Genomic DNA, 25,565 nt, shown 5'->3' with positions numbered 1-25,565 from the left:
ATAAGAAGCATTGCTTATGAAGGGAAGGCCTGGAATATTGTACAGGGGAGAACTAGTAACCTTTAGGAGTGCAGCACTTGGGTGAAATTTGTGTTTAAAGACTGAGAAAATGTCTGTTTCCAGTTATGGGTTCTCACTTTGATGTGAAGACAAATCAAGGGAACTGCCTGGCTGTCTCAGTTGGTCAAATGGCAACAGTGAGTCAGCAGTGTGATCTAGCTCTGACTAAGGCAAACATATCTTAAGTAATATCAAGGAAGCTATTTCTAGGACAAACAAAAGTTTGTCCTAGATGCATTTACAAAAGTCAGTGCTAAACTTTGGAGTTCAGGGTGCAAAAATGAGCACATGAATGGAGGGCTTATCCTCTATAAGGAGAAAGCATGACTTATCTAGTCTATGAGAAGAAACTTGCGAGGAGTTTGTAGATGTAGTCTGTAAGTACATTATAGATATCAGCACAAAAGAGGGAAAAAACATTTAATATGAAAATAAATGATAACATAAGAAACTGAGTACAAAATAGCTGTAGAATAATTTAAGCCAGAAACTGGAAAAAGGCAAGCAAACCTAGGACAGGATTTTTCCTACATCACTGAGCTCAGTCTTGTCATATGCTATTACAAATGCTGTTTTAAAAATAAACACATTTTTGCCCCAATTTCCTAACTTTCCTAGAAAGTTTTCAGCATTAGAATGAATCAGATTCTGAAACTGATGTCCACTGAAGAAAGTGTGGGTGAAAGGCCAAGCTGTTTCAAAATGGACAGTGAGTCCACAAATAAGATTGCATGATGACAACACAGAGCTGCTCCATGACCCAATGATCTGTAGGTGTTCTGTGCCACGTCCTTATCTCTGTTACTGCATTATATTTCTAGATGCTTATTGTTTTCCCTGGATAGGTTACTCTTTTAGTACTGTTTCTGAAAATTACTGATTATCAACAGTGTCGGTGTTCCTTCTTTGTGTTTATCCCTTTGCTTGGATGTGTCAACAGTGAATTAGCATTAAATGGTCTGAGAAAAGTGAGTAATATGGATTAATATTCTTCTCTAATCCTTTGAAATTCCTTCAAAATACATCAAAGATGAGCTTGGTTCATAAATACGTTTAGAAGACAAATATAGGAGGGGAAAGAATCTTTTTTTTATCATCTTTGTAAAGGTTAGACATAAATCCCTTATATGCAATAACTGACCTACATATGTTTTTCCCAGTTTGTTTCAGATCCTTGTGCCAGCAACCCCTGTCACCATGGTAACTGCAGCACTAACGGTGATGGCTACCTCTGTCTTTGTAGTGAAGGCTATGAGGGAACAAACTGTGAACACTTAATCCACAGCCTTCCAGTCTCTGAACGGACAGAGCTGACATCACCAGAACACAGCAGAGTAGTCTCATCCACGCTGGAACCTGACATTGTTCTTCCTCGTTCAAAAGCAACTGTGACGTTACCTACGTGGCAGCCAAAAGCCGGACAAAAAGTTGTAGATCTGAAATGGGATGAAACAGAGGTGAGAACATTCTGTCTAAATAAAAATGCACAGGAAAGAACTTTTGTTATCATTGTTGGATGTCATTGTGCATGACTTCACTGATATTTACATGAGAGGACTGAAGATATGATACCTGCCCTGAGTTAATATGCTAGTAAAATTAAATGCAAACAAATTTGATACTTGTTAAGAGCAATAGAGTAAAGTTGGCCAACATGTTGTATTAGGTATTTTTTTTGGAATGAGATAATATTCTTCTAGTCATTTGCATGACAACATATCTCCAAATATCAAATAATTTTTTTTGTCTTTGTTTTTGTTTGGATCAACTCAGTACCAAACTACTGTGCCGAAGAAATATAATTTCAGTAGGCAAAGAATTAAAATCTTTGCGATGTCTTTTTCTTCAGGAAAAATGCATTGTAAAATAATTCCATTTCAGTTTCTTCAGGAATAACTAGGCAAAATGTCTGTTGTATCTGTGTATGCAGTGTTTCAAGGAGTGTGATTCTTCTGAGGTGTTTGCACACACCAGATAATGCGAAAGGAGTTTAATCCTGGAAAAAGTATATTTTTTCATAATTCTTTGCTAGTCCAAATTTGGTCATGTTTTTAGTGAAACATCTAAAACAAATTTTGAAAGTAAAAAAAAAACAACTATGTAAAATATTTGTTTCATGTTATGATTCACAAGTTATATCTGAGGCAAGAGCAGTTATAGAGCTGTTTCCCATTTGAGTGGGACTTCTGGTGGGCAGTGTCTGGAGAACAGAGCTTTGTTTCTTGGAATTCCATTTCCTGTACCTATTATTTTACAGTAGAGCATATGTTGGGCACAAAGTATGGAGTTTGGAGAAAGCACTGAAGCAGAAAAAATGATCTGCTTTTGTTACTTAGTTTCAGCTCAGGGTTGTCTCTGCATGGGTGCTCCATATGTCCTGATCAATTAAGGGTATGCTCTTCTCTGTACCGGATTTCCCTCGTGTCTTTCTCAATCTGTGCTCTGGTATTGTGTAAATAACATTTCTGCCTGGTTTGCATTTTAGGTAGATTCACTAAGCATTTTGGCCAAGCAGATCATTCACAAGTGGGTATTTTAGTAGCTGAAACTCACCCTTCTGCATGTCTTCTGTTACCTGAGAAATAGATACAGGTTATCAATTGCATTATTAACTTAAATGTGGAAATTACTTCTTACCCTATTATGAAATTACTTGTGTTGATATGTTTTTAATATATTGTGATGGGTCTTTTTCACACTTTCTAGTGTAGCATAATGACCTTCTGTTCTTTAGAATTCACAATGAGGTGCTTATCCAAAAGAAAGGTTTCAGTTACTAATTCAAGACATTGTCTTTGATCTGTATTAAAGACAATTGATTTGCCTGAATGTCTGTATTCCAAAACCTCTCTGGTGGAGGTTTCAAGACTAAAATGTATTAAGCAGGAAAATACTACTTTTTCTCATAGCTTTAAAAGCTTTGCAGAGCTTAATCCTTTCTTGCACTCTTAAAAGGGAAAAAATTAAATAGCTAGGTTTTATATGACAAAACATCTACTGTTTTGATCTTCCTTGAGATCTGGGGGTAACAATTAGGCTGCTGTTATTATTTTTTTATTAATCTTCCAAGCCAGCCTGTTCAACTTTATAAAATGCTGATACTGCAAGTAAACTGATGTTCTTCATATTCTTTAACCTGTCTGCTCAGTGAGAAATTTTGAAGAATCTCTCCAAATGAACGCTCTCAGTATCTTGCAAAGATGAAGTTTCCACAAAAGCTTTTCCACGAAGTTTTGGGAACTCGAAAAATGAACACCTGAGAAAGTAAACAAAGAGAGGCATGATGTATGGTTACAGTCAGACATTTTTTTTTTTTCTGTATTTCTTAAATATTAGGGATATACTTGCAAGCGCTTGCTTGACTGAGTGTTCTCAGGAATATCTGTACCAGTAGACAACATAGAGATGTCTTTAGATGGTTTCATTTCTTGGAGATCACTTGTTACAAATGAGTTTTTTCCTGAGATGCAGATTAAGGGCTACAAACACAGATCGCTGAGAGACAAATATTGTCTGTCAGTTTCTTTAAGGAATTTATCTTTGGAATTTATCTTTGTGCTCACCTGTTGAAAAAGAACTTTTCTTCCTACTTGAGGCAACTAACTTGTTCCACTTGCAAGAGATATGACTAGCAATCCGCATTTTCCTAGTTCAGTGATCTTTTGTCTTAGTGTAGAAAAGATTTCTAATAACCAATAATAGAAGAAAAAGAAACCATCTCATTAATCCTGCTCAACTAACAGAAGAAACAAAGGTTTCTGTGTACAAAATTAACTGTAAGAATAGAAGTAGTGTACTCTTATATAATACTTTCCCCTAATAGCTCTCTTTTTTTTTTTTTCTTTTCCAAAGAAAATCAGTAGTATTGTTCACATTTTACAAATGGAGATGCTGAGGTACAGAGCAGCAAAGTGATTTACCAGTTGTACAGTCAGGAGTTAGACTGCTAAACATGTGAGTCCTAGTCTAACCTTTTATTTATACTGCAACACTACTACTCAGATTCAAGCTTTTGGAACTAGTGATTAAAGGCTACAATAAACTTGTAATTTCCCTTGCAATGGGGAAAACATTTGTTTTATGTTTTCTTAGTAAATTGTAAGCCTTTACAAGGAGAATGGCTGGGTCTGGTGGAAAATTCTGAGAGTGCTTGTGCTCTGCAGCAGTGGCATGTGCTTAAGGAATAATTTGGCCTGAAACAGAGGCCTTTGAATCTTTGACTGCTTTGTGTGTTGCTAAATGCTTGCACGTTTTTGCCAAAGTATGCTATAGGTGCAGAAGGAGGCTGAGAATCCATTTGAAGTTGCTAAATACATAGAAATGCTATCCTTCAAAATGACAAAAATTTTCCTAAGACGTTATGAAAATGAGTGGAGGTTGCAGGAAGTAGGCTTGCCCTTATGTTATTTTCTTGGCATTCCCTCCTATGATTGCTGGTGGAGTTAAGTAAAGTAATGAAAGATATATACTTTGGGTTTGACTTAGGACAGCTGTTCTAATAACTGTGTATAATATTTGTTTTGGAAACAATTATTTTTCATTTGCTTATAAAAAAAGGTATCATACAAGCAAATAGGGAGACTGAAGAAAACAGATTTTGCTAGAATAATCTTATCTTTCTTCTAGCATAAATATGTAAATTAACTAAATCTCTCCTCTACAGTATTTGTGTATGTAACTTACTGTGCAAATGCCATTCTGATAGAAAACTTGTAAGCATCTCTGGATAGGTGATACCCTTCATCATATTTATTTTCAAAGCACTAAGCAAAATGTCTCTAAAGGCTCAATATGCTCAAACAAAACTTACGTGAAGTTCACAGAAACCTTACTTCAGTATGTTCCATTGCTAAAAGACGTTTAATGAATTGTTATAAATGTTAGCTTTCTTAAAAATCAAAACTCTTGTATCCTCTTTAGGGACAGAATTATGCTATAGAAAGTTTAGTGAGTGCAAGATATATGTCAAGATACTGAAGCCCTGCTTGTCTGAATCTGTTATGGTGGGTATATACAGGACTTTTGGTTGCTGTCTTTTACAAGTATCTGGATTCTTTAACTCCTCCTTCAGGAATCATCCTGTCTTGAAGTCTTTGAAAGTCTGAGAAAAAACAAAAGCAAAATCCCCCCAAAAATAAAACAAAATAAACAAAACAAAAAACAAAGTACCAAACAATAAAAAAAAAAACCACACAAACAAAACCCAAACCAAACCCTGATGGCTTTACTGCCTTTCAGTGTTTTGCTGTAGAAGTATCTATGGCTGACTTGATGGGCTTTGGTTGAAGTTTATGTCCTAGCTTATTCTCCAGTGACCTGAACTGAAACGCTGTGTGTAAAGTTTTGACTATATGGAATTTTTGCTCAATGAGCTTGTTCCCACAGTGTTTACCTTTATTATTTAGAACAGCTCCATACACTCTGGAAGAAGAAAAGACCTTTATTTGTTCAAGGAAGTAATATTTATTGAATGACTGTGTTGAGGTTTAGCCAAGGAGTAGGGAGCTGAGCCCCACACAGCCACTTGCTCACTCCCCTACTTAGTGGGATGGGGCAGAGAATTGAAAGGGCAAAAAAGTGAAAACTCATGGGTTGAGTTAGACCTTTTAATAATTTAAAAAAGAAAGAGAAAGAAAACGACAAAGCAAAACCCCAAACAAAACAAAAGCTGATGCCCAGTTGGTCTTCGAGCAACAGCAGCCCTGGTCAACTTTCATCCAATTTTTATTGCTGCAAATGACATCATATGGTATGGGATGTCCCTTTGGTCAGCTGGGGTCACCTGTCTCACTCTGTTCCCCAAACCTGTGCACCCCTGGCGTACTTGCTGGCAAGGCAGTCTGAGAAGCAGAAAAAGCCTTGATGCTGTGTTCAGTATCAGATACACTGATACACTGTTCAGTAAAAGCTAAAACACGCCCTGAGTGTTTTATTAACAGTCATTGTTAACATTGTTTTAATCACAAACACAAAAAAATAGCACTGTGGAAAGCCACTGTGCAGAAATTAACTCTATCCCAGCCCAAATCAGTACAGACTGTTAGATTTTAGGAAGTTAATATTGACTTTGTTGGCCAGCTTTAGACAGGAAGGCATCTGGCTTATATGATTACCCAGGGTATCTGCCTGAAAAAGTATCATTTTTTAAGGTAACTTACTGGGCCTGATGAAGCATTTACCTCTTGATGCAATATTGGCATTGTTAACCTGTGACAGAAATACAGTTTTAATAGTGTCATCTAGAGGACTGCCAGTGCTAGAATGCACTGGATCCTCATGGCTGTTGATTGCTGACTCCACAAAGTGTCTTTTGCTCAGATGAGCCAAGAAAAACAGACTGTCAGCTATAGAATTCTCTGGGTGGATATGCAGCCTTCCTCAGATCACATTTCAGTGCTATAATAACTGGAAAGCTTTCTTCATTTGGTACTGTTTTTGGATGCAGTCTGTCAGTCTTCCCTTGGTGTTCTTCAGAGAGGCACTACTCCTACTCCAAACACTTCTGATTTTCTCTCCCGCTGGTGAGATATGTTAGAAGTAATCCTATATTTTCTTTCTATTCTGGTTTTCTTTCAAATGTTGTCCCATATGAAACACTGGAAGGTAGAAACAAATATGTGGAGGCTGAGCTGTGTGACTCTAGTTTTCAGCAGAGGTAGTTTTTCCATGCTACAGGGCAAGGGAATTGCTTTTTTTTTCTTGTTGGATTTTGTTCTGTCTAAATAGCATTTCTGTGCCAGAAATGATCCTCATTTATTGCTTGGTGCCTTGACTACAAGAAGATAGTAATCGATCCCTCTCTCATGGCTCTGTTATATTGCTTTTTATTTTCCTACTTTTTAATTATTTGCAGACAGATGTTCAAGATCTTGTAGTCTCCTGTTTTTTTTTTTTTCTTTCATGTAGTGTTTTTCCCTTACATAAGGAAAGCTGACAAATATGTTTTATTTCTTAGAAAAAAGGAGATACCTCTTGCTACCCTTAGAGGGCTGGAGAAGAAAAAAAATCCTGCAGGCCTTATCCTAACGGAAAGGTAGTTGCATACTCAGAAAAGGCAAAATTTCATGCTATGAAACTTGTGTTATTGAATTGAAAGTTAATAAGTAAATACTTAGAAGAAAATTTGGAAGAATTGGTATTTGCAAGAGCATCCTTCATAATGCATTCATTATGGCAATTTCTGTCCTACAGAAGTAATGAAAGATTATCTTTCTTAATGACTGCGTCAGTTTTCATGGGAGACCACCCAGAACATAGCCCTGTTTTTCTCAAAATGAAACAGCTTTCATACTCTTCTATTAACATAAACAACGTTTTTTTTCACTATACAGGATTAGTCTGCCCGTGATGATAAGGCCTTGTAGAGCTACATATGTCTAGTCCAATTTCCAAGAAACATACTATGACGTTTCATATGCATATACAATAAAAATCTTCAGAGAACTACTTTCAGTAGTGGGAGGTTGTGTTTGTGTGTCCTAGCATAAATATAGACTTAGAGTTTTTATATTACTTTTCTTAGCCTCATTGAATTAAAGGCTAGTACACTTAATTTATCAAAGTAGTAAAAGCACTCATGTAAAAATATTGTCTTGAGATTTATGTATGTATTTCAGCACTTGTTGAATTGAGTGTCTATCTCATTTTTCTGTTTGGTGTGTAGGGCATGACAGTATCTGTACAATGCACACAGTTTTTTTCAGAGAAGTTGTAATATGGAAGAACACTCTGCTGCGCTCTTCTTAGGTAACACCTGATTTCTTTTGCAATCTCATCTGCACTACTGCTATGGCCTGGTAAGGTAATCTAGTCAAGTCACTGCTGTCTTGTTAAGATCCAGGGAGCTTATTCTTATGGAGATTTCACTATCGCTTTTTTTAGAATCTTAGAATGGTTTGGGTTGGATAGGACCTCAAGACCACCTAGTTCCAACCCCCCTGCCATGGGCAGGGACATCTTCCACTAGACCAGGTTGCTCAAATCAATAGGGGTCCAACCTGGCCATAATGACTTCCAAGTATGGGTATCCACAGCTTCTCTGGGCAACCTGTTCAAGTGCCTCACTACTCACAGTTTCTATGAGAGGTGCTCCATGAGTATAGGATAGAAATGCTCTTTGTTTTACCTTTTAAAAATTATTTAAGTATATTTTTCCAGTGAGTTCTGTTTTAAATATCTCCTACCAGTTCTGGAAGGTTTTGTGGTGTTTGTTTGTTGGTTTGTTGTTTTGTTTTTTTTTTTTAATTAATTTCTAATTTTTTAAACTTTTTTAAAATTTTTTTTCTTTGGGAGAAAGACTTGCAGATTGTTTGAATCTTCTAAATGTTCTTTCTTATTTTAATTCCATGGTGGTTTTTACCCTCATTCTTCAATCTTTCAATTTTGCAGGGAGCTCTGTTCAGACAGGAAAGAGACACTTAAAATCCTTATTACTATTTCCCATAGGTTTAGAAAAACTGAGTGTAATTTATTTCCTAATTCAGGTGTCAAAGCTGTAATTTTTGTCTCCCTAATATTTGTCTGAAATAAAAAACTGCTAGAACTTGGTTTTATTCCTTATGAGAGCTGCTGCTTCTTACTGTGATGCTTTAGTTGTATTTTTGGCTTTTTTTCTGATCCAATTACTGGGATTTTTAATATTAAAAAAAATAAATTAAGCTGTTGTAAAATTTTATTTTGGTGTCCTACTGGTTAAAATGATTATTTTGACCCTTGAATCATGAAATCAGGGTCAATTACAAATGGAGTTCCTAGAGAAAGACATCGAACATTACAGATGTCTTAACAGAAAAGTCAAAATCATGAATTTTGCATTTCAGTCTCCTAATTCCTGTTGAAATATTGCCCATGTGTGCTTTTCATGCTGAGTAATGCTTAATTCTGATGTGTATGCAAAGCAGTTTTTCTGTTTTGGGTTTTGGTTTTTTTTTTCATTTTCAAAGTTTAAATCTCAGCTCTTGTTGTGAAGACACTTTGTTCATCTCTGTCCTCTTTACTTTTTTTTTATCATTTTTTAATTCTAGTTTCAAAGAGATCAATTTCTTTTACAAACTTCTAATATTGAATAGTAAGCTAAATGAAAGGCTTAAATTACATTTCTTTCCCCCTTGTGTTCCAGGGTAATAGATGCATGAAATTGTAAAATTATAAGTTTAAATGTTGGCAAATATGAAAGGAAGAGTGTTAGCCAAAATGATTTTGGATTCATTGTGCTTTGGATGTTAGCTCCGTAATTCTGACTTCCAAAATTGAAAAATTTGTAATGGATATAATATTTGAACAAATACAATAGAATTGCGTCTCACTTAATTTTCAGAAACTACATGTATATATTCTATGTGCCAGAGAATTTAACAATGAATCAAGTAATCTAGATGTTTTTGGAAAATGTTAATTTGTCTTGCCTGAGTCAAAATCAGCTTTAAGTCTTTTAAAAATTACTACTTGCATCGTGTTCTAGACTTCTGTTGTTCATGTTTTCACAGACATTTCATAGTAAAGTTGAAATATAGGTTTGTATTTTACTTAATTTTGCAAATTTACAATTTTCTTTGATTAATTCAGGAAGTGCATCAGGTTGCATTTTTGCGTTGCCAGTGAGTATTCTAGAGCACTGAAAAAATAACATTGCAAAAACCGCCTAATAATTTGAACTGATTTTTTTTAGAGTGCGATATTTCATAGGCAAGCTGATGAAAATACCTGGAAACTATTTCATTAAAATTACTGGTAATTTAGGTGATAGACTCATTTATGCCACATAAAATGTTATTTCTTTGAAATAAAAGTGTCACTAGTAACGCTAATGGTTTTCAAGATGGCTTTATGAAATACCTACTAAGCACCACAGATTTGGCAAATATATCCTTCCACTTTCAACTGTGTTCCTAACTTTTACCTGGAAATAACAAAAATTGGCAAGTGGGCCAGTAGTTTTTTAATTTATGCTTGGAAAAAGATATATTTCAATATAGTAGAATGAAAATATCATTATTTGTTTTATAAATCCTCCAAGATTACCTACATTAATGACACAACATTTCTTGGAAGTGGCAAAAGTTAGAGCTTTATTTATTATTTTAAAAGACCAGAAGCCTATTAATTTACTAAACATGATCTCTTTTAAAGGAAGATGCTTTTAGACATTCACAATTATTTGCAGGACATTTTTATTAAAACAGAAACCTAAAGGATGGTTATATGAATTCTCGGAATATTTGTTGATAGCATCAAAATCTTGGTGACTGTTTTGGTTTATCCTGATGACTTTTAAAAGAAGACTGCTGGACTCCATGTGTTACTTTCTAAAAAATCTTTCATGGCCGGATTTTCTGGTTTAGTGTTATTTAAAACTATTTTCATTTTCAGATAACCCCAGATGTAGCTTGTGGAAATGCCAGTTCCAATAACTCTGCTGGAGGCCGGCTTATCTCTTTTGAAGTTCCACAGAATACGTCAATAAAGTAAGAATATTTTTCATAGACGATGAAATATAAAAATGCTTTTAATTTAATTTGCCTGCATATTTTAGATAAAGGTTATTCAGATAGGCAGGTTTGTCAAATGACTAGAAGTATATGAAAGAACTTCAGACAGACTTCAGGCATCTAGCAGTGCCATGTCAGCTCTTTGCTTGACATAATTTTTCCCACATATTTAATGTTTTAGAAGATGTAAGCATGTAAACTGTCTCTGGGCTATCAGAATGCATTAGAAATTAGGGCAGATGTGTTGAAGATGTCAGTTTGGGGCATATACAGCGTTTCCTTTCTCCTTCATGCAGTGAACACTTATTTCCCCCTTTAATCTTAAAATGCACTTGCTGGTAGAAAGTATTATTATTGACTATCTAAATGCATGTATTTTGTGCACTTGCATTTGATCTGGGTGTCATCGTCAGCTGTGAAATCTTTGTGCATGCCCTGCAAACACACTTCTCAAACATTCTAATTGATTCTATATTACTCACTTTTCAAACTCACATATTTTCTATTGAATACTTGCTTTGTTATTTTAATTAACAGAACACGATTTCCTGGAAAGATCTGATTCTGTCAGCTGGGATGAGACATTTTCTTATAGCAAATTTTATTTAAAATAAAAATCTGCCAACGTAGTTCTCTGGCTCACAGTTTTGCTGCAATTTTAGACTCACATTTCCCCAAATAGCCTACTTTTATCATACTGTCATTTCATCTTTCAGAATCCCAGCTTTCAGTTAAAAAAGGCCATGCTCACAGGAAAAAACAAACTGATGCAAGCAGACAAGCTGCAGACAGTTTGGAGCAGTAACTGTTAAACGTGGGAGCTGTCCTACTCTTCCCACATCATGCCCATTCATGAGTGTTAAGCCTAAGTCCTAAGTACGGATGCTCTGGTTGGGTGGAATCTGTAAGCAAACAAGTGTCTTTTAATGAACTCAGGAATAAGCTGGTGGTTTTGGATGCTACAGCTGTATTTAGGACCCTTGTTGGAGGGACCCCATCTTAAAGGAGGTTGCAGAGTGCAGTTATTTTTTCACACTATATATCTTTAGCAGTGATTTGTATCTAGGTAGATTAGTGCAGGTCAGTATCTATCTTTAGCTCATTCTATTATTTCCTTTACAGTTCCAAGTAACATCACTGGTTCAACTGTTATCTCTGAAAGGAAAACAATTTCAGTTTAATAATTTTATTTTGCTTTGATTGTCAGGCATGACCTAAACTGTAAAACAGGCTGCTGTCCTGTTCTCATAGTGAGATGGTCAGCTTTAGGAGTAGCGATGAGGGTTGTTCTGTTGTTCTTAAAGAGGACTCAAAATGCTGTCCAAAATTTTGCTTCTAATGATGTCTAGTTGAATTTTTTTTTTTCAACTTGTATCAAACATGGTTACAAAATTTTTCATTTCTTGTTTTAGATGCAAATAAGAAGTAACAAGAGAAAAACTGCCTTGTGTTTTTAGCAGGATTGAAACAATTTCAGTACAGGAAACTGTGGACCAGAACTTCATCTCTGGGTATTTCTAGGCCTCTTTTCACCAAGAGAGAATTACCAGTTTTCAGAAGTTGGATGTAGTTGCATTTGAATTTTTGGAGTATCTTTCAAACATATTGGGGCTCCTTTGGAGGAAATTAATGCCAGTGTTTGGGCACTTGCCAGAAACACGACAGGATTTTATTTCTTCTTTGTGGGGTTGAGTAAGGAAAAAAGTATCCTGAGAGGAAAGAAACACTGACATAGATGCAGTGCTCCCTAGTGGAGCCGACAGTACATACGCAGTTGTGAATACTTACCCAGTCTGTCGGTATTTAGGAGCGTACGATGTACTCAGTGACCTTGGGACCATTACATGACTCATTTGATTTACAAGAATAAACTGTTCTGAACCTTCAATCTGGTATGTCAAACATGAAGATTTCTACCAGGATCTGTCTCCCTGTATTGAACGAATATTTAATGTTCTTCAGTAAACAAGAGGGCTGGATGTAGTTCAGCTGCAGAAAATGATGTAGATACAGAACAGAGGAACTATTCAAAAAGGCATAAATAGAAAAACTCAGAAGGAATGCTTTTATGTAATCATGTAAAACTCTTCATGGCCAATAAGATTATGCCCTTCAAGTATTAAAAATTGAGACTCTAATATTAAATATTACTCTTGAAGCATTTTTTTTTTGTGGACATGCTAAAAAACTCCAGGCCTTTTCTTGATTCCATGTGTGCTACATGTAATTTTTTCTACTTTGTGGATAAACTTTTGTCCTGCAGTGATGTAATTCTTAATAACATCAATTTCCCTTAGTGTAAATATTCTTATAATTTCTTTTGCCAGAATAAGGCAAGATGCTACTGCTTCTCTTATCCTGCTATGGAAGGTCACAACCACTGGATTTAAACAGTGTTCACTTATTGATGGCAGAAGTGTCACTCTTCTCCAGGCACTGGGTGGACTTGTTCTTTCTGAAGAAATGCTTGCATTAGGAAACAACTACTTTATTGGTGAGTAACATGCTGATGTTTTGTTTATCACCTTTATGTGACAGCTGATAGTTTACCCAAATTTAGAGAAACAAAGAGGTAATTCCTTTAATTTAAGTGCTGCTGAAAGATCCAGATGTTGGGACCTTGGTTCATTCAACGCACACAAGAGGTATGCTAAATTTTTACAGAGGTGTCACAATTCAGTTTAAAATGTATATGGTGATTTTTGCCTGATACCTTCAGATAACAGAAGGTATTTTATACGTTGTATTTTAAACAACCATAAAGCTTTTGGTAAATGCTACAGTAAATAGCTCTGAATGTTTCGGGGTTTCTTTCTCAGTTATTTTATCATGGGATACTTTGTAAAGAGCTTTTACTTTTCAAGTAAACTTGAAAAATTATATTAAAATATAACAGAAAATCTAATCTTCTAACAGTGTTGTTTACTCGCATTACTTTTTCTCTTCTAGTTTTGTCTCTGAGTATGAAATCTTAGAAATATATGTTTCATTGGCCAAATAAATGTTAAGTATCTTTGCAGAAGGGATGTAATGAAAATAGGCTGATATGTTATTTGTAACTATACGGGAAATAACACTGATTTAATACACTCTTTTTTCATAGACACAATAGACTTAATTAAATTGAGCTTTGAGCAGATAGATTATTACAGCAATGACATGAAAACTGAAGTCATTGTGATAACAGCATTTATTGCAATATTCTTGAGTTCTGTATATCTTATAATGAAGAGTAAGCTGCCACAAATTGTTATTCAGCAACCTATCATGCTTATAAATGTAAAATTAAAAGCATCCTGATGCAGAAACATTGGGCCAAATTCAAACCCAGCCCACAAATGCAGAAGTAATGCCATGCTCTCTCCTTTTTGAGCTGTCACAAAGCAAAGATATTGCTTGAAGGTTGTTGGTATAATAATTCAATTATGATCAGTGGTGTTTTCTTATATTTATTTATAAAATAATTTTCCAGTTCCTTTTATTTTCTTTATTATTTACTTCCTTCCAAGACAGTTACTTTCAGATATTTTTCTTTAGTTTATTTTTTTTGTTTAAATTATGACAGTTAAAACTCCCTATTTTATGCATTTGCCTCATGGTATGCTGCTTATAGACCAGTTTATGCCTTTAGGTTAACCTATAAGCTCCCAAACGGAAGGCTTAAGTTGCTCTGTGGTGGCTGCACTTGACTGTACATGACATGACATAAAGCAAAAGCTACTAATTTAGATAACTAAAATGAATATTTTCTTACTCTTTCATAGCTTTTCTTGTCCTACTTGTCTCTCTGTAGCTGTCTTCCTGTCACTGAGATTTTTATTTTGAATTTACCATGTTTTAGGTAACATGAGGGGAAAATATATCTTTTCCTTGATGAATACAAACTAAGGTTTAGTTCATTAAAATTGTACTAATGATCTTGCTTCTTTCATGGATTACAAATATTCTCAGACCTCTAATTTTACTTCCATCTGGGTTTTTTTTTGACACTTTCTTTGGTCTTTCTTCTTAATTTCCTGATAGTGAAATTCTCTGTAGAATTTTCCAGTTGTAGTGTAATTTATGTAAAGATCATGAATCATAAATGCATATGCATGGAGCAGCAGGGAGACTCCCATAGTACAGTGATGCATTCGTGAATAGGAGCATTTGAGTGCTTAGTAAAGATGAGTGCAGCTATAGTGCATTTGAATTTTTAGAAATCCTATTTATTTTAGCAAATGGATGGATTATCTATAGTGCTTTTCAGAGAAAAATGAGTATGAAGCATTCCCTCTGCATATCTTTTACTCCTGCGGCACTGCAACTCTGTACTATGATATAAAAAAGTAATGAGATAACTCAACAATTTTCTGGAGTAAATTCTTCTATGTGGCCTTAATTTAGTTATAGCTTTTCCCAGAATAAATTACTTTTATTAAAACACTTGAGTAGAAGAAGGGTGAAATACTAAAGGAATAGGGAAACTGCCAGTTTCAGCACTTCCTGTATGATTCTTGATATACGTGTCAAACGTATTCTAAGGTACAATGAGTCACATTTGATGACTTTTTATAAAAGAGCAATAATGTAGCATGTGCTTTTATTGAAGGTACTTAACGTAGAACAATCACAAGGCCACAGGATGGTGTAGGATGCTGTAAGTACAGAATCACACAATAAGGCTGTGGACCATGCCAGCTTATAAGTTACTTTCTATATTTTCCCCTTTTTCCCCTCACAATTTTTCTGTTTATTCAAATGAGTTTTTAAAGGATTATTTTCCTTATAATTTTTGAATTCTGTAAAATACGTTTCCTTTACGTTTTAAAAATATTCTAAATAGTCTAAAATAAAAATGGGGAAGATAGATTGAGCATGGGAATTTGTTTGGTTTTGTGTGTGTGTCTTTTGGTCTGCATCTTATTTGAGTCACTTCTGACTGTGTTGCCTCCATGTTTTGTTACTCAGCAAGGTACTTTAATTACCTCTTGCAAATCTTTCTGAATCAGATGGCTATGTCAAAGTTAAAATATTTAGGGAAATATTATTTGTTTTGTGTTACCTCATGGTGACACAAGTTTAAAGTTGTTTAGACAAGATTGAAAAGTCAGCAGTAATGTACTGATTTGCTGATCATGTGATTCAGGGCATAATGTCTAGAGGATGGAAAGAATGCTGTCTCTAAGATCTAAAAATAGGCACCTTGATCGTAGTGCCCCAGAGACAGTACCTGCACTGTATGAGAATGAAGGGTTTAAGGGAAGGAGAAGAGTGTAATACGACTAAATAAAAAAGAGCAGTCTGTTTTCTATAATGTGGTTTATAAAATGGTTGCTGCTTTTGCAAACAGGCTTTTGTAGTGCAGAAAAAGAGTTATGATGCTGTGATTAATGCAGCATGATTATGTTGTTAATTACAGCATTTACCCCATTAGAATAAGTCCCAGTAGATGGGTAAAAGTACTAACTTGAAGACTGGCTTGCACCTTCTGTAATGAGTTTCTAAGATTTGGTACTACAGACATGCCAGTCTTCTAAAATAAATTACTATGTTTTATTAGAAAATATACTTATTAGCCAATGGAAAAAAGGACCAATATGGTTCATGTTTTTGAAATGAAAAAGCCTCCGAAATTACTGATTTGCTTATTGATTATGTGTAGGGTGAAGCACAGAGCATATCGCAAGGTGCTGATGGCTTTTAATGTCAAGTTACTACTAGACAAAGGCAATCACTAAGTGGTTGATCTGTAGCACAAGACACATGAATTGTTGATTTCTGCTCACCGTTTGCAACAAAAATGATTCATTTGATGTTAAGAAGTCAAAAAGTCTTGTATTCTTTGGATTGCTATGGGTGGATGTCAAGATTTCCCAAAGAGATAGTTGGGAAGTGAAGCAGGAGGGAGTTGAACATATTTTTAATGAGGTGGCACTCAAGGAATTTGACACTTAAAACATTAATTCATGGAAAGTCTGCCTTTTACTTCAATAGAGGTATAGCTTCCCAATATTCTTTGAAGTTAATAAGTTATTCTTGCATATATTATTTATAAGATTTGTAAAATGTCCTATCAATATGTGCTTTAATTCAGAATTTTCATACAATCATGGTAACAATAATAGTACTAGAATATTTGAAAAGAATTGTAAAACGTTATCTCGTTACTGTCACACACACCTATTCTTCATTGCAAAATATCTTGAAAAATTGAAATCAAATTAAATACATTTTTCAAGTCTGAAAAAAAAAGGTAAGAGTGCCCTGATAACCTGTCAGTTTGTGCATGTCTTTCAGACTCAAGTACTCATGAATGATAATAGGTTACAGCAAAGAATCCCTGTGGTGAGTTGAAAGTGCTGCTTATTAATAAAGGGTGTTTTGGTTGGAATCTAATCCACTCAACACTGAGCACTTCTTTCATGGAATAAAAGTTTGGGAACATGTGCAGGAACATGTAAATTTTCTATACAGACTCGTTGCAAGTGTGTAATATTTACTAAATTGATTAAATATCTCTCAAGAAAAAAATGCATTTATATTTTCTTTTAGAAAATAAGAAGGCCTTGGTGAAGGATCTTGAAGGACATTTTCAACTTGTATGGCAACTGTCTCAAAAATCTCCTATGATTTGTTGCATGCATCTTTCTTTATTAAAACCTGCAATCACACTCTGATTGAAAACTGGAACATTTATTCTAAAACACAGTCTGCTATTAAAATAATAAAAATCCCAAACCCAACATATGCTAAAACTTTTAATTAAAATCTTTATACCATTATAACTTTTTTTTTTTTTCTGGAAATTGGGTAATAAAATTAGACATTGTATGATTATTGCTTATTTAGAGATTTTGGATGTAATGCAGAGCATGGAGTTGGAAGTGCTGTCTGTGTGCATGCAACCTATTTCTTTCCTTTCTCCCAATGACATTAAAAAAATGCAATTATGTTTTCAGGTCTGTACCATGGTTATTAGGATATTAACTCTTTTGACATAACCTGCTTCTTATCAGCTTTTATGACAAAATGTTGGGAAAATTGCTTTTCTGCATTGGTGTGCCTGCTGTTGAAGCTGCAATGATGGGAGCTGTTTCAGAAAAATAGTAAACCAAACAGCTGGGTGCTGTTATTTTGCCTCCATAGGTAATATGATAGAAAGACCTGTATACCTACATTGAAAAAATGCTTGTAAATGTCTTGAAATTTCTTGCTTTTTGATCTTTGTGCTTAATTTATTACTTCCATGATGCAGCTTGAAAAGCAGCTTTCGTGAGATATTGCTACATTTAGATTTTTTATCTACTTATAAAAAGAAGAAATATATACGGAAATCTGCTATTTCTCAGATAAGACCTTGCAGATAATAAAGCAGAAAGTTTAACATTTAATATGAATGAATATTTTTATCTGAATAGAAAATAAATCCTCCAGTACAATCTTTAATATCTTTGTTTTCATCACAGCAAAGAAAAACTAGTATAAACCAGGTGTGTAACATGGTTTTCTGCAAAATGCCTGGCCTTTTAGATCAATACAATTCAACTAATCAGTTTAAACCATAATTATAAAGTATTTTAAAAGTATTTCTTTAAGTAAACTTGGTAGCTGTATGAACACATTTGGAAATGGATGCTGTAGAATCTTTATGAGGAATACTGATGCTATTCAAATGCCATCACCTACCAGCTTGCTTGAATTCCACAAAACTTTCTGAAGTTTTGCTTTCATTTTCATTTGCTTTTCATTTGCTTTTCAAATTAATGCTTGGCTCTTCAAGCACAAGAGATCAGTTGCATTTTAAAAAGTGTGTGAACCGTACGTACATATGGCATCAGAAAGGATAATATTTCCCTTTCCTGGGAATATTTCCCTTTCCTGGCTTTCTAGTGCATCAAAGTATTTTCTTTGTTATCTCTGCTCTGAGCAGTTATTTGCTCTCTTGATGCTCCTTGGGTTATTTAATGAATCTCTTTGCAATGTCTCTTCATACACTAACAAGTGATCACCACTAATATGGTTGCAGGCATATCGAATAGGGAAAATGAAACTTAGTGTCCAAAAAACTATATTAAAAGCAATCTAGAGAGATATTTTGAAAAAACTGAGTCTGATCTTGCTCTTTTTATCTAGCTATAGAATTTCAGATTAGGAAACAGGTTGTAACTGTCTTTTGGATGCTGTATTTTGTGTTGTTACACATCTTTAAAACAGAGACATATTTTCATCAAAAGAAAGCAGTTTGCTGCATGTTGAAATTGTTTTTACTTAAGCAAAAATAAAATAGGACAATTTTATTTCATAGTAGGAGATGTGTGAATTGAATTCATGGAAAGCCACATAATCAAGTTACTCTAGCTTTAACAAGTTACCATGTGTCAGCTGAGCATCTGTGTGAGCTCTTAGCCCATGGTGTATGCGCAGTCACAATAATCACACCTTGCACATGCCATAGCTAGAGTGTTCATGCAGCTCTGCTGCTCTGCTGTTGTGCAGTAATGCGCGTGTATGACTATTTAGTTACTTCTGTGCAAGTCAGCCTTGCTGCTGGGGGAATACGGTGACAAGTGCTCCAGTTAATGGGGTTTTCATTTTTATATGTGCAATTTGCTTGGAAGGGCCCTGCTATAGGCAGTATTGAGTATTGTGCTCAGCTGTGAACATTTCCCTGGGGTTCTGGGCATGAGAGCTAACCTTGCAGAAAGTGGCTGTTTGATAAATAATAGCAGCAGCAGAAGTGTGAAGAGCATAAAAAGTTCAGTCAAGTGTTAATTTCAGTTACTTTTTTAAAAGATCATCCTATAAGGCAAAAAGTTAAGCATTTATCTGATATCCAAATAATTCTGAAGAATGCTGTTAGGCTATGTAAGAAAGGGTATCTTTATAAATAAGATAAAAATCAATATCCTGCACTGTCCTTTATGATCAAATTACGTGGACCTCATCTCACATGTAAACAGATGTAAACATTTGACTATTTACTTTTTTAATACATTGTATTGTTTTAAGATAGCATCTAAATAATTTACTCTTTAGAGTAATCTTGAAGTAATATAATTAATTTTATTCACTTCCACTTCTAGCAAGTAACAGTGGGAAATTATTTTCTTTGGAAACGCATTTGCTCAAACATGTAATGCTTGGCAAGATACCTTTTGTTTGTTTAAGATTTCTCTTTCTTCCTATAGGACTTTTCAGACCAATTCACACTCAAGGTATTTACATTCAGTCGATCACATGGTTGTTGCACTGTGAGATCTTGGGCAAACTGCTTAAGTGATATGTAAAATAAGGATGGTAATGCATAACTTAAAGGGAAATGTGAGGCACATTTTAATAATGCTTGTAACATGATTTGAGATCTTCAGCTAGTAGTGTAACATGCTGAACAGTGTATTTAAAAGTAGGGTAGCTACTCATAAGTCTTTAATGTGAACCAGTCACTCTAGGTAAATCCTGGCCAACCTTGCCATCCCCTCTACCGCAGCTCCCCTTATCAGCTATTCCATTTGTATTCCACCACACTTAACTACTTTGGGAAAGTGTGGTATCAGAGATTCTGGTGGTCTACATTTGTGCCCAAAATGTTTTGCTGCCAGCTTGGCAACATTGTTGAGATGCTGATAAATAAGCACACAACAGGGGAATTGCAATATAGGAAATCTATTAGAAAATTAGTCTTGTCACCCTTCACTGGGCTTTCACCATTATTTTGAACAGTAAGCAGAGTCCTTGAAGCCGTGACAGAAGGTCACACTCTAAGCTACTGTCACATCTCCTTAATAAGCTGTATGCAAGCGGTTTCATAAGTGTAAGTATACTCTTGTTAGCTGACTATTTCATAATCCTACCATGGGTTTTGGTCCAGTCAAGGTATTAAGTTGGGTAATTGTTTAGTAACATTGAAATTCAGAAGTTGGCATTTGCTTTAGAGAAAATGTAATGGAACATGTGGTTGGGGATTTCTCTATGCTAAGTGAATCCAACTGGTTTGCTTAGTTCATAAATGTATTTTAACTGCGAGTCCTGCAAAACTGAGCTCTGGCTTGAAAGTCAAGCTGTGTGCTATTTCTTCCCAAAGTTTTGGTAATAATTTCCTGATATCCAATTTTTTTTTTGCTCTCTGTTACACTTGTGTAACACTGTATTTGTCAATCTGTCCCTGACAGAATTCCAGTAATGTTACTGAGAATATAACTTGACCAGCAGCACATTTATCTTTATCACTGTAATGGTGATTACATCTAAGAAGAAAGCATACGTTTGATTTTTCAGAGCCCAGGATGAGTTTTTGGTACTGGTAATGAAAGAAGCAAGTATGTCTATTTTTAAACTGAATGTGACTATGACATCAGTTTGGAGAAGAAAAAAAAAATACAAGAGAAGTTTTACAGTCACTTTCCAGCACAACAAAAAACTATTTGAATTGCTGTTTCATTCAAATTTTTGAAAAATAAAGTATTTCAAACAGTTCTTGAACTGATTCTCACTAAAATCTGTATCTACTTTCAAAAGTAGTATCTGACCAAGGCTTCTGTGACAAAGCACAGTAAGCATTCTGATCTGTATAAAATTTGGGAGAGCTGTACCACTTATCAAAAATGCTATTTCTGAGCAAAATAGCAGTTTTGTGATTGCAGCTGTATTTTTGTATTCCCAGATGCTATGTTGCCTAGCAGTATCATTACAGAGTGATCTCAGATGTTCTGTGCAAATATCCTAAGGCACTGATAGCACAGAAGCACTGCATCAGAGATTGCTAATGTCATCGACTACCTGTTTCTCACTTACTGTTTTATGCTTATGTATGAAAATAATCCTAAGGCAAACTAGGAAAAGATTCCTGACCCATTTTTTCAGAATCTGTAGAACAGTGTTAGTGTCAGTGCCCTGAGAGTATTGATAGGCCTTAATGACCTTGACCATTAGAGTCATGGAAAAAAAAAGATAAATGACTGTGTTATTTGTGAATCAATTCACAATATTTCAACATGTAAATGCAAATTTTCACAATCAAGTGTTATCATGAGGACATCTTGTTACGCTTTTTCATTTGTTAGGTCTCTAAAATGAGCTGAACATCACTTCCATGAATGAGTAAGAAGGACTGAGCCCTCCTGGATTTGCTAGATGAATAACCACTATTTGAGATTGTGATGCACAATGCCATAAGAGAGGGAAATTGGTTTGCAAGTTAAATTGAATTTACTACTTCATGCCTAGATCCAAAAAGATACTTAAGCATGGCAGTGATTAGTATAGACTTCTATGGTGGGTTTCATAGTCTTGAATGTTAGCTATATCATATGATATATGGATACTGTAAGTCTTATGGACATGAATATTCTTTGAATAAAATTTGGACATAAAATTTTAGGAGGAAGGACTAGAATTTACATCTCCTTCCCTTTGTAGTTTTTTTGTAGAGTACTGCAATCAATCCCCTTCCCCCAGCTTCCTTTCTTTAAATTATTCTTATGCCTGCAAATTTCATTGGCCACAAAAGAAAAGGCTGAGCATATTGATCACTCCTATTTAGCCTGCTGGATAACATTTTCTCCTGTGGTGTGAGAGTTGTGGTCAAACAGCAAATTCCTCTTTGATCTCTTACACTTTAGGTTAATTCTGTAACTTTCCATTATCTGTGGATGAGCTAGCAGATGTACTTATGTAGCTTCTATTCTGCATCACTAAGGCTTCTAAACTATGGTTCAATATGTTCTGACAGCAGCCATATTGTTTCTAGAAGCTGAAATCAGGTCTAGAAGTATTATAGCTTCATTATGTTACTACATGACATGAACTGATGATGTGGTGCAGGCACACCCAATACCACCGCTTTGCTCCTGAAGGACCGATACTGTTTTTCTTACAACTGTATGTATGCCAATTTCCCTTTTTCCAAATTGTGAATAAGTACTGTACACCAGGAATGGAGTGGAGAAATGAGACAACCTTGTTCTGGGGACCTTAGTCTTTTCCTGCCCACTTTGACTTAGAAATGCCCGTAGTGCTAAGGCTGTATACAGCCCAGGGAAGCTGTAGGCACACAGTGTCTTTGAGAACTCCACTGCTTTGCAAGATGTTGAAGTTGGCTACTGACCCCAAAAGCTTTTGGTGTGGGAAAGTGTTAAGAAAGGAAAACAGAACAGATGGAAACTGGTAGACATCTCACTGCTGTCTCATTTCCTTGGGAAACCAGGCTAAAAATAAGTTGAGAACTTGGGGACTGATGCTTCATTGTGAGTGTCCAACTGCCTTGGCAGTCATACCCTCTCATCTAAGAAACCTTTAGGAGGACTCATAGAGCTATATTTTTTATAAACTGGAACTTTAATGTAGAGAGCCATTACTGTATTTCTGCTGTAAAAATACGGAACCATAAAATGGTTTGGGTTGTGTCATAGTTTAAGTCCAGCTGGTAACTCAGAACCATGCAGCTGTTCTACCACTTTCCTCTTTCTTCCCCCTTGCTTCTGGCAGAATGGGAAGGAGAATTGAAAGAATGTAAACCCCACAGGTTGAGATAAGAACAGTCCAGTAACTAAAGAATAATACAAAACTACTACTAACAATAATGATAAAGGAAATAACAAGGGGAGAGAATATAAAACTTAGAAAGGGAAGGGGAAAAAACCCAACAATAAACATAACTGATGCACAATACAATTGCTCACCACCTGCCCACTGATACCCAGCCTGACCTGAGCGGCGATCAGTCTCTTCTGGGTAACTCCCCTCAGTTTAGATACTGGGCATGACATACTGTGGTATTGGATATCCCTTTGGCTAGTTTGAGTCAGGCGTCCTATCTCTGCTCCTTCCTGGCTTCTTGTGCCCCTCCTCACTGGCAGAGCATGAGAGACTGAAAAGTCCTTGATTGGCATAAGCATTAGTTAGCAACAACTAAAACATTTCTGTGTTGTCAGCAGTTTTCTCAGATTGAAGTTGAAAACAGCACTGCACCAGCTACTAAGGAGGAGAAAAATGACTGCTACTGCTGAACCCAGGACAGATTGGAAGGAAACTTAAAGTCATACAATTCCATTGTATGATTTTACATACAGTAAAATGTCCTGCCACAGGCAGGGACACCTTCCATTAGATCAGGTTGCTCAAACCCCTGTCCAGTCTGGTCTTGAACACTTCCAGGGATGGAGCATCCACAGCTTCTCTGAGCAATGTGTTCCAGTACCTCACCGCCCTCATAGGATTGTTTCAGCCATAGATGAATATATGTTGGAATACATACAGTCACTCTGAAGAATACTCTTGAGCCAATTGCAGTGGGCAAGAGTGTGTAATAGCATTGGGTGCATACCGAGTGCTAGCTTCAATTTGTGTCTTCCATTAACATAATATGCAATCAGATAATGTTCGAAGTTGGTGGCCTATTAGCTCCTCTCCCTTATTTTGGCAGTCTACCATGGACCAGCTTGCTGACCTCAGCCTGCTGTGCATAGAAAGAAGGTATTGTTCAGAAATGGGAATTGCAAAGGAAGCAAATCAGTTTGTGTATCCTAGAAAATCTACAATCAATCAATGAATGTTTGAGTAGTGGTAATCTAATGGCATGATATGACCTTGCTGAATGCCCCTAGACATGATGACACCTGTCACCTTTTATTTTGACTTTATTCCTTATTTTTCATTCTTAATGTGAGAGAAACAGGAGCATATGTACTTTGTGCTCCTAGGTGTAAGCAGGTGAAACTACCAGAGTGGAATGAGCTGCAGTTTATGTTACCAAGCATATTGGCAAGGAAATCATGCAGGCATTTCTCAGGCTACCAAATGTGTGTGCACAAAGCTCAAAAATGCCTCCTCTGCAATCCAAATGACTTCTCAGATCATATTATGATTTATTAGGCTTTAAAATTGTTTCCGTAGCGTTACTATAAATAGCTCTATCCTCAATTCTTCAGTTTAAAATACTCTGATGTCATTATGTTTTAACTAGCTCTAGAAAACCAGGCAGATTAAACTGAACAAAATTACTTTCTGGTATAAACAGCTGTAATGTTTCTCCCCAGACCTTAGACGAAGGGAGCTGTAAGAATGCTTCTGAAATTATTCTCCTACCTGGAAGTTAAAAATAGAACTTAAAACTCACTTTAGTTCAGTTGCTGTTATAAGAATTGAAGACGGAATTAATTGAAATGCTGTGATCCGAGTTAAGCAGGATGCCATATATAGGTGATCAGTCAAGCTCATTCTAGCCTTAAAAGCTGGAGATCTCAGAAAATTGTATGCAACTTCTATAGAGTGAAAATAAATAGCCATGTTTTTATTTTTCTTGTCTTTGGAAATGAGGCAAAATAATTAGGAATTGCAGGAAAATATGTGGCATTCCAATGTGAATAATGATTTTTTTCCCAGAGTTTTGCCTAAGGGCTTTTCATACCAAAATAGTAACAAGATTGAAAGTACAAAGCAGGTTGATTTAATATTCCTTTAGGGAACTGTCCTGAAGAATATGTAACAATCTGCTTCAGACAAGCAAATGTGAACCCAAAGACATTTTCTAAATACCACATTCTTTCAAGCATCCACATATAATTGCATGGTTGCCAGTGACAATCTCATTCAATTGTTAAAGGAAATAGTTCTGGCTGCATCTTTGAACAGATGGTTAAAAATGGGGTGTGTATTAAGGCCAGAATAAATTGGCTTGCATTGAAGAGGTCAGCAGATTACAGCAATGTTTACTAGCCAAAACAGACCATTAGACATTTGGAACGATACCCAGTACACATATATATATATATTTTTAATCTGATCTTTTAGAATACTTAGCTAGCTTGTGGAGGCAATATTCAAGCTGATGACATCTATACTGGACATGAGGTTTTCCTGCTTTGAAGATATGGTTTAGGGATCATTGTTTCTAGCATAGACCGCTATTTGTTGGAAGGATGCAGGATTTAAAAAGTGAAACCTAAAATTAAGGAACAAAGAATGGAAGTCTTCTATATGATTTTCTTAATGGAATTTGTAAAATTAGTCATGCCTGACACTCTGATATGCCAAATCAAA

At 35.5% G+C, this 25,565-nt stretch overlaps 1 protein-coding gene across 1 annotated transcript in view; it reads left to right on the top strand.

The window, feature by feature from the left end:
• The window catches only part of DNER (delta/notch like EGF repeat containing), a 128,272-nt gene that overhangs the window by 48,255 nt on the left and 54,452 nt on the right, over window positions 1–25,565 (top strand). The window contains exons 2-4 of the mRNA XM_062638984.1: window positions 1,221–1,517; window positions 10,429–10,523; window positions 12,875–13,041. Coding sequence (XP_062494968.1) covers window positions 1,221–1,517; window positions 10,429–10,523; window positions 12,875–13,041 — 559 coding nt within the window. The remainder of the gene's footprint in view (window positions 1–1,220; window positions 1,518–10,428; window positions 10,524–12,874; window positions 13,042–25,565) is intronic.

This window comes from Pezoporus occidentalis, unplaced genomic scaffold, assembly GCF_034315485.1.
Source record: "Pezoporus occidentalis ecotype Australia unplaced genomic scaffold, CSIRO_AGI_Poc_V1 ctg59, whole genome shotgun sequence".
NCBI lineage: Eukaryota > Metazoa > Chordata > Aves > Psittaciformes > Psittacidae > Pezoporus > Pezoporus occidentalis.
The sequence above is the reverse complement of the archived record's forward strand: the minus strand, read 5'-3'. Positions and strand labels throughout refer to the sequence as shown.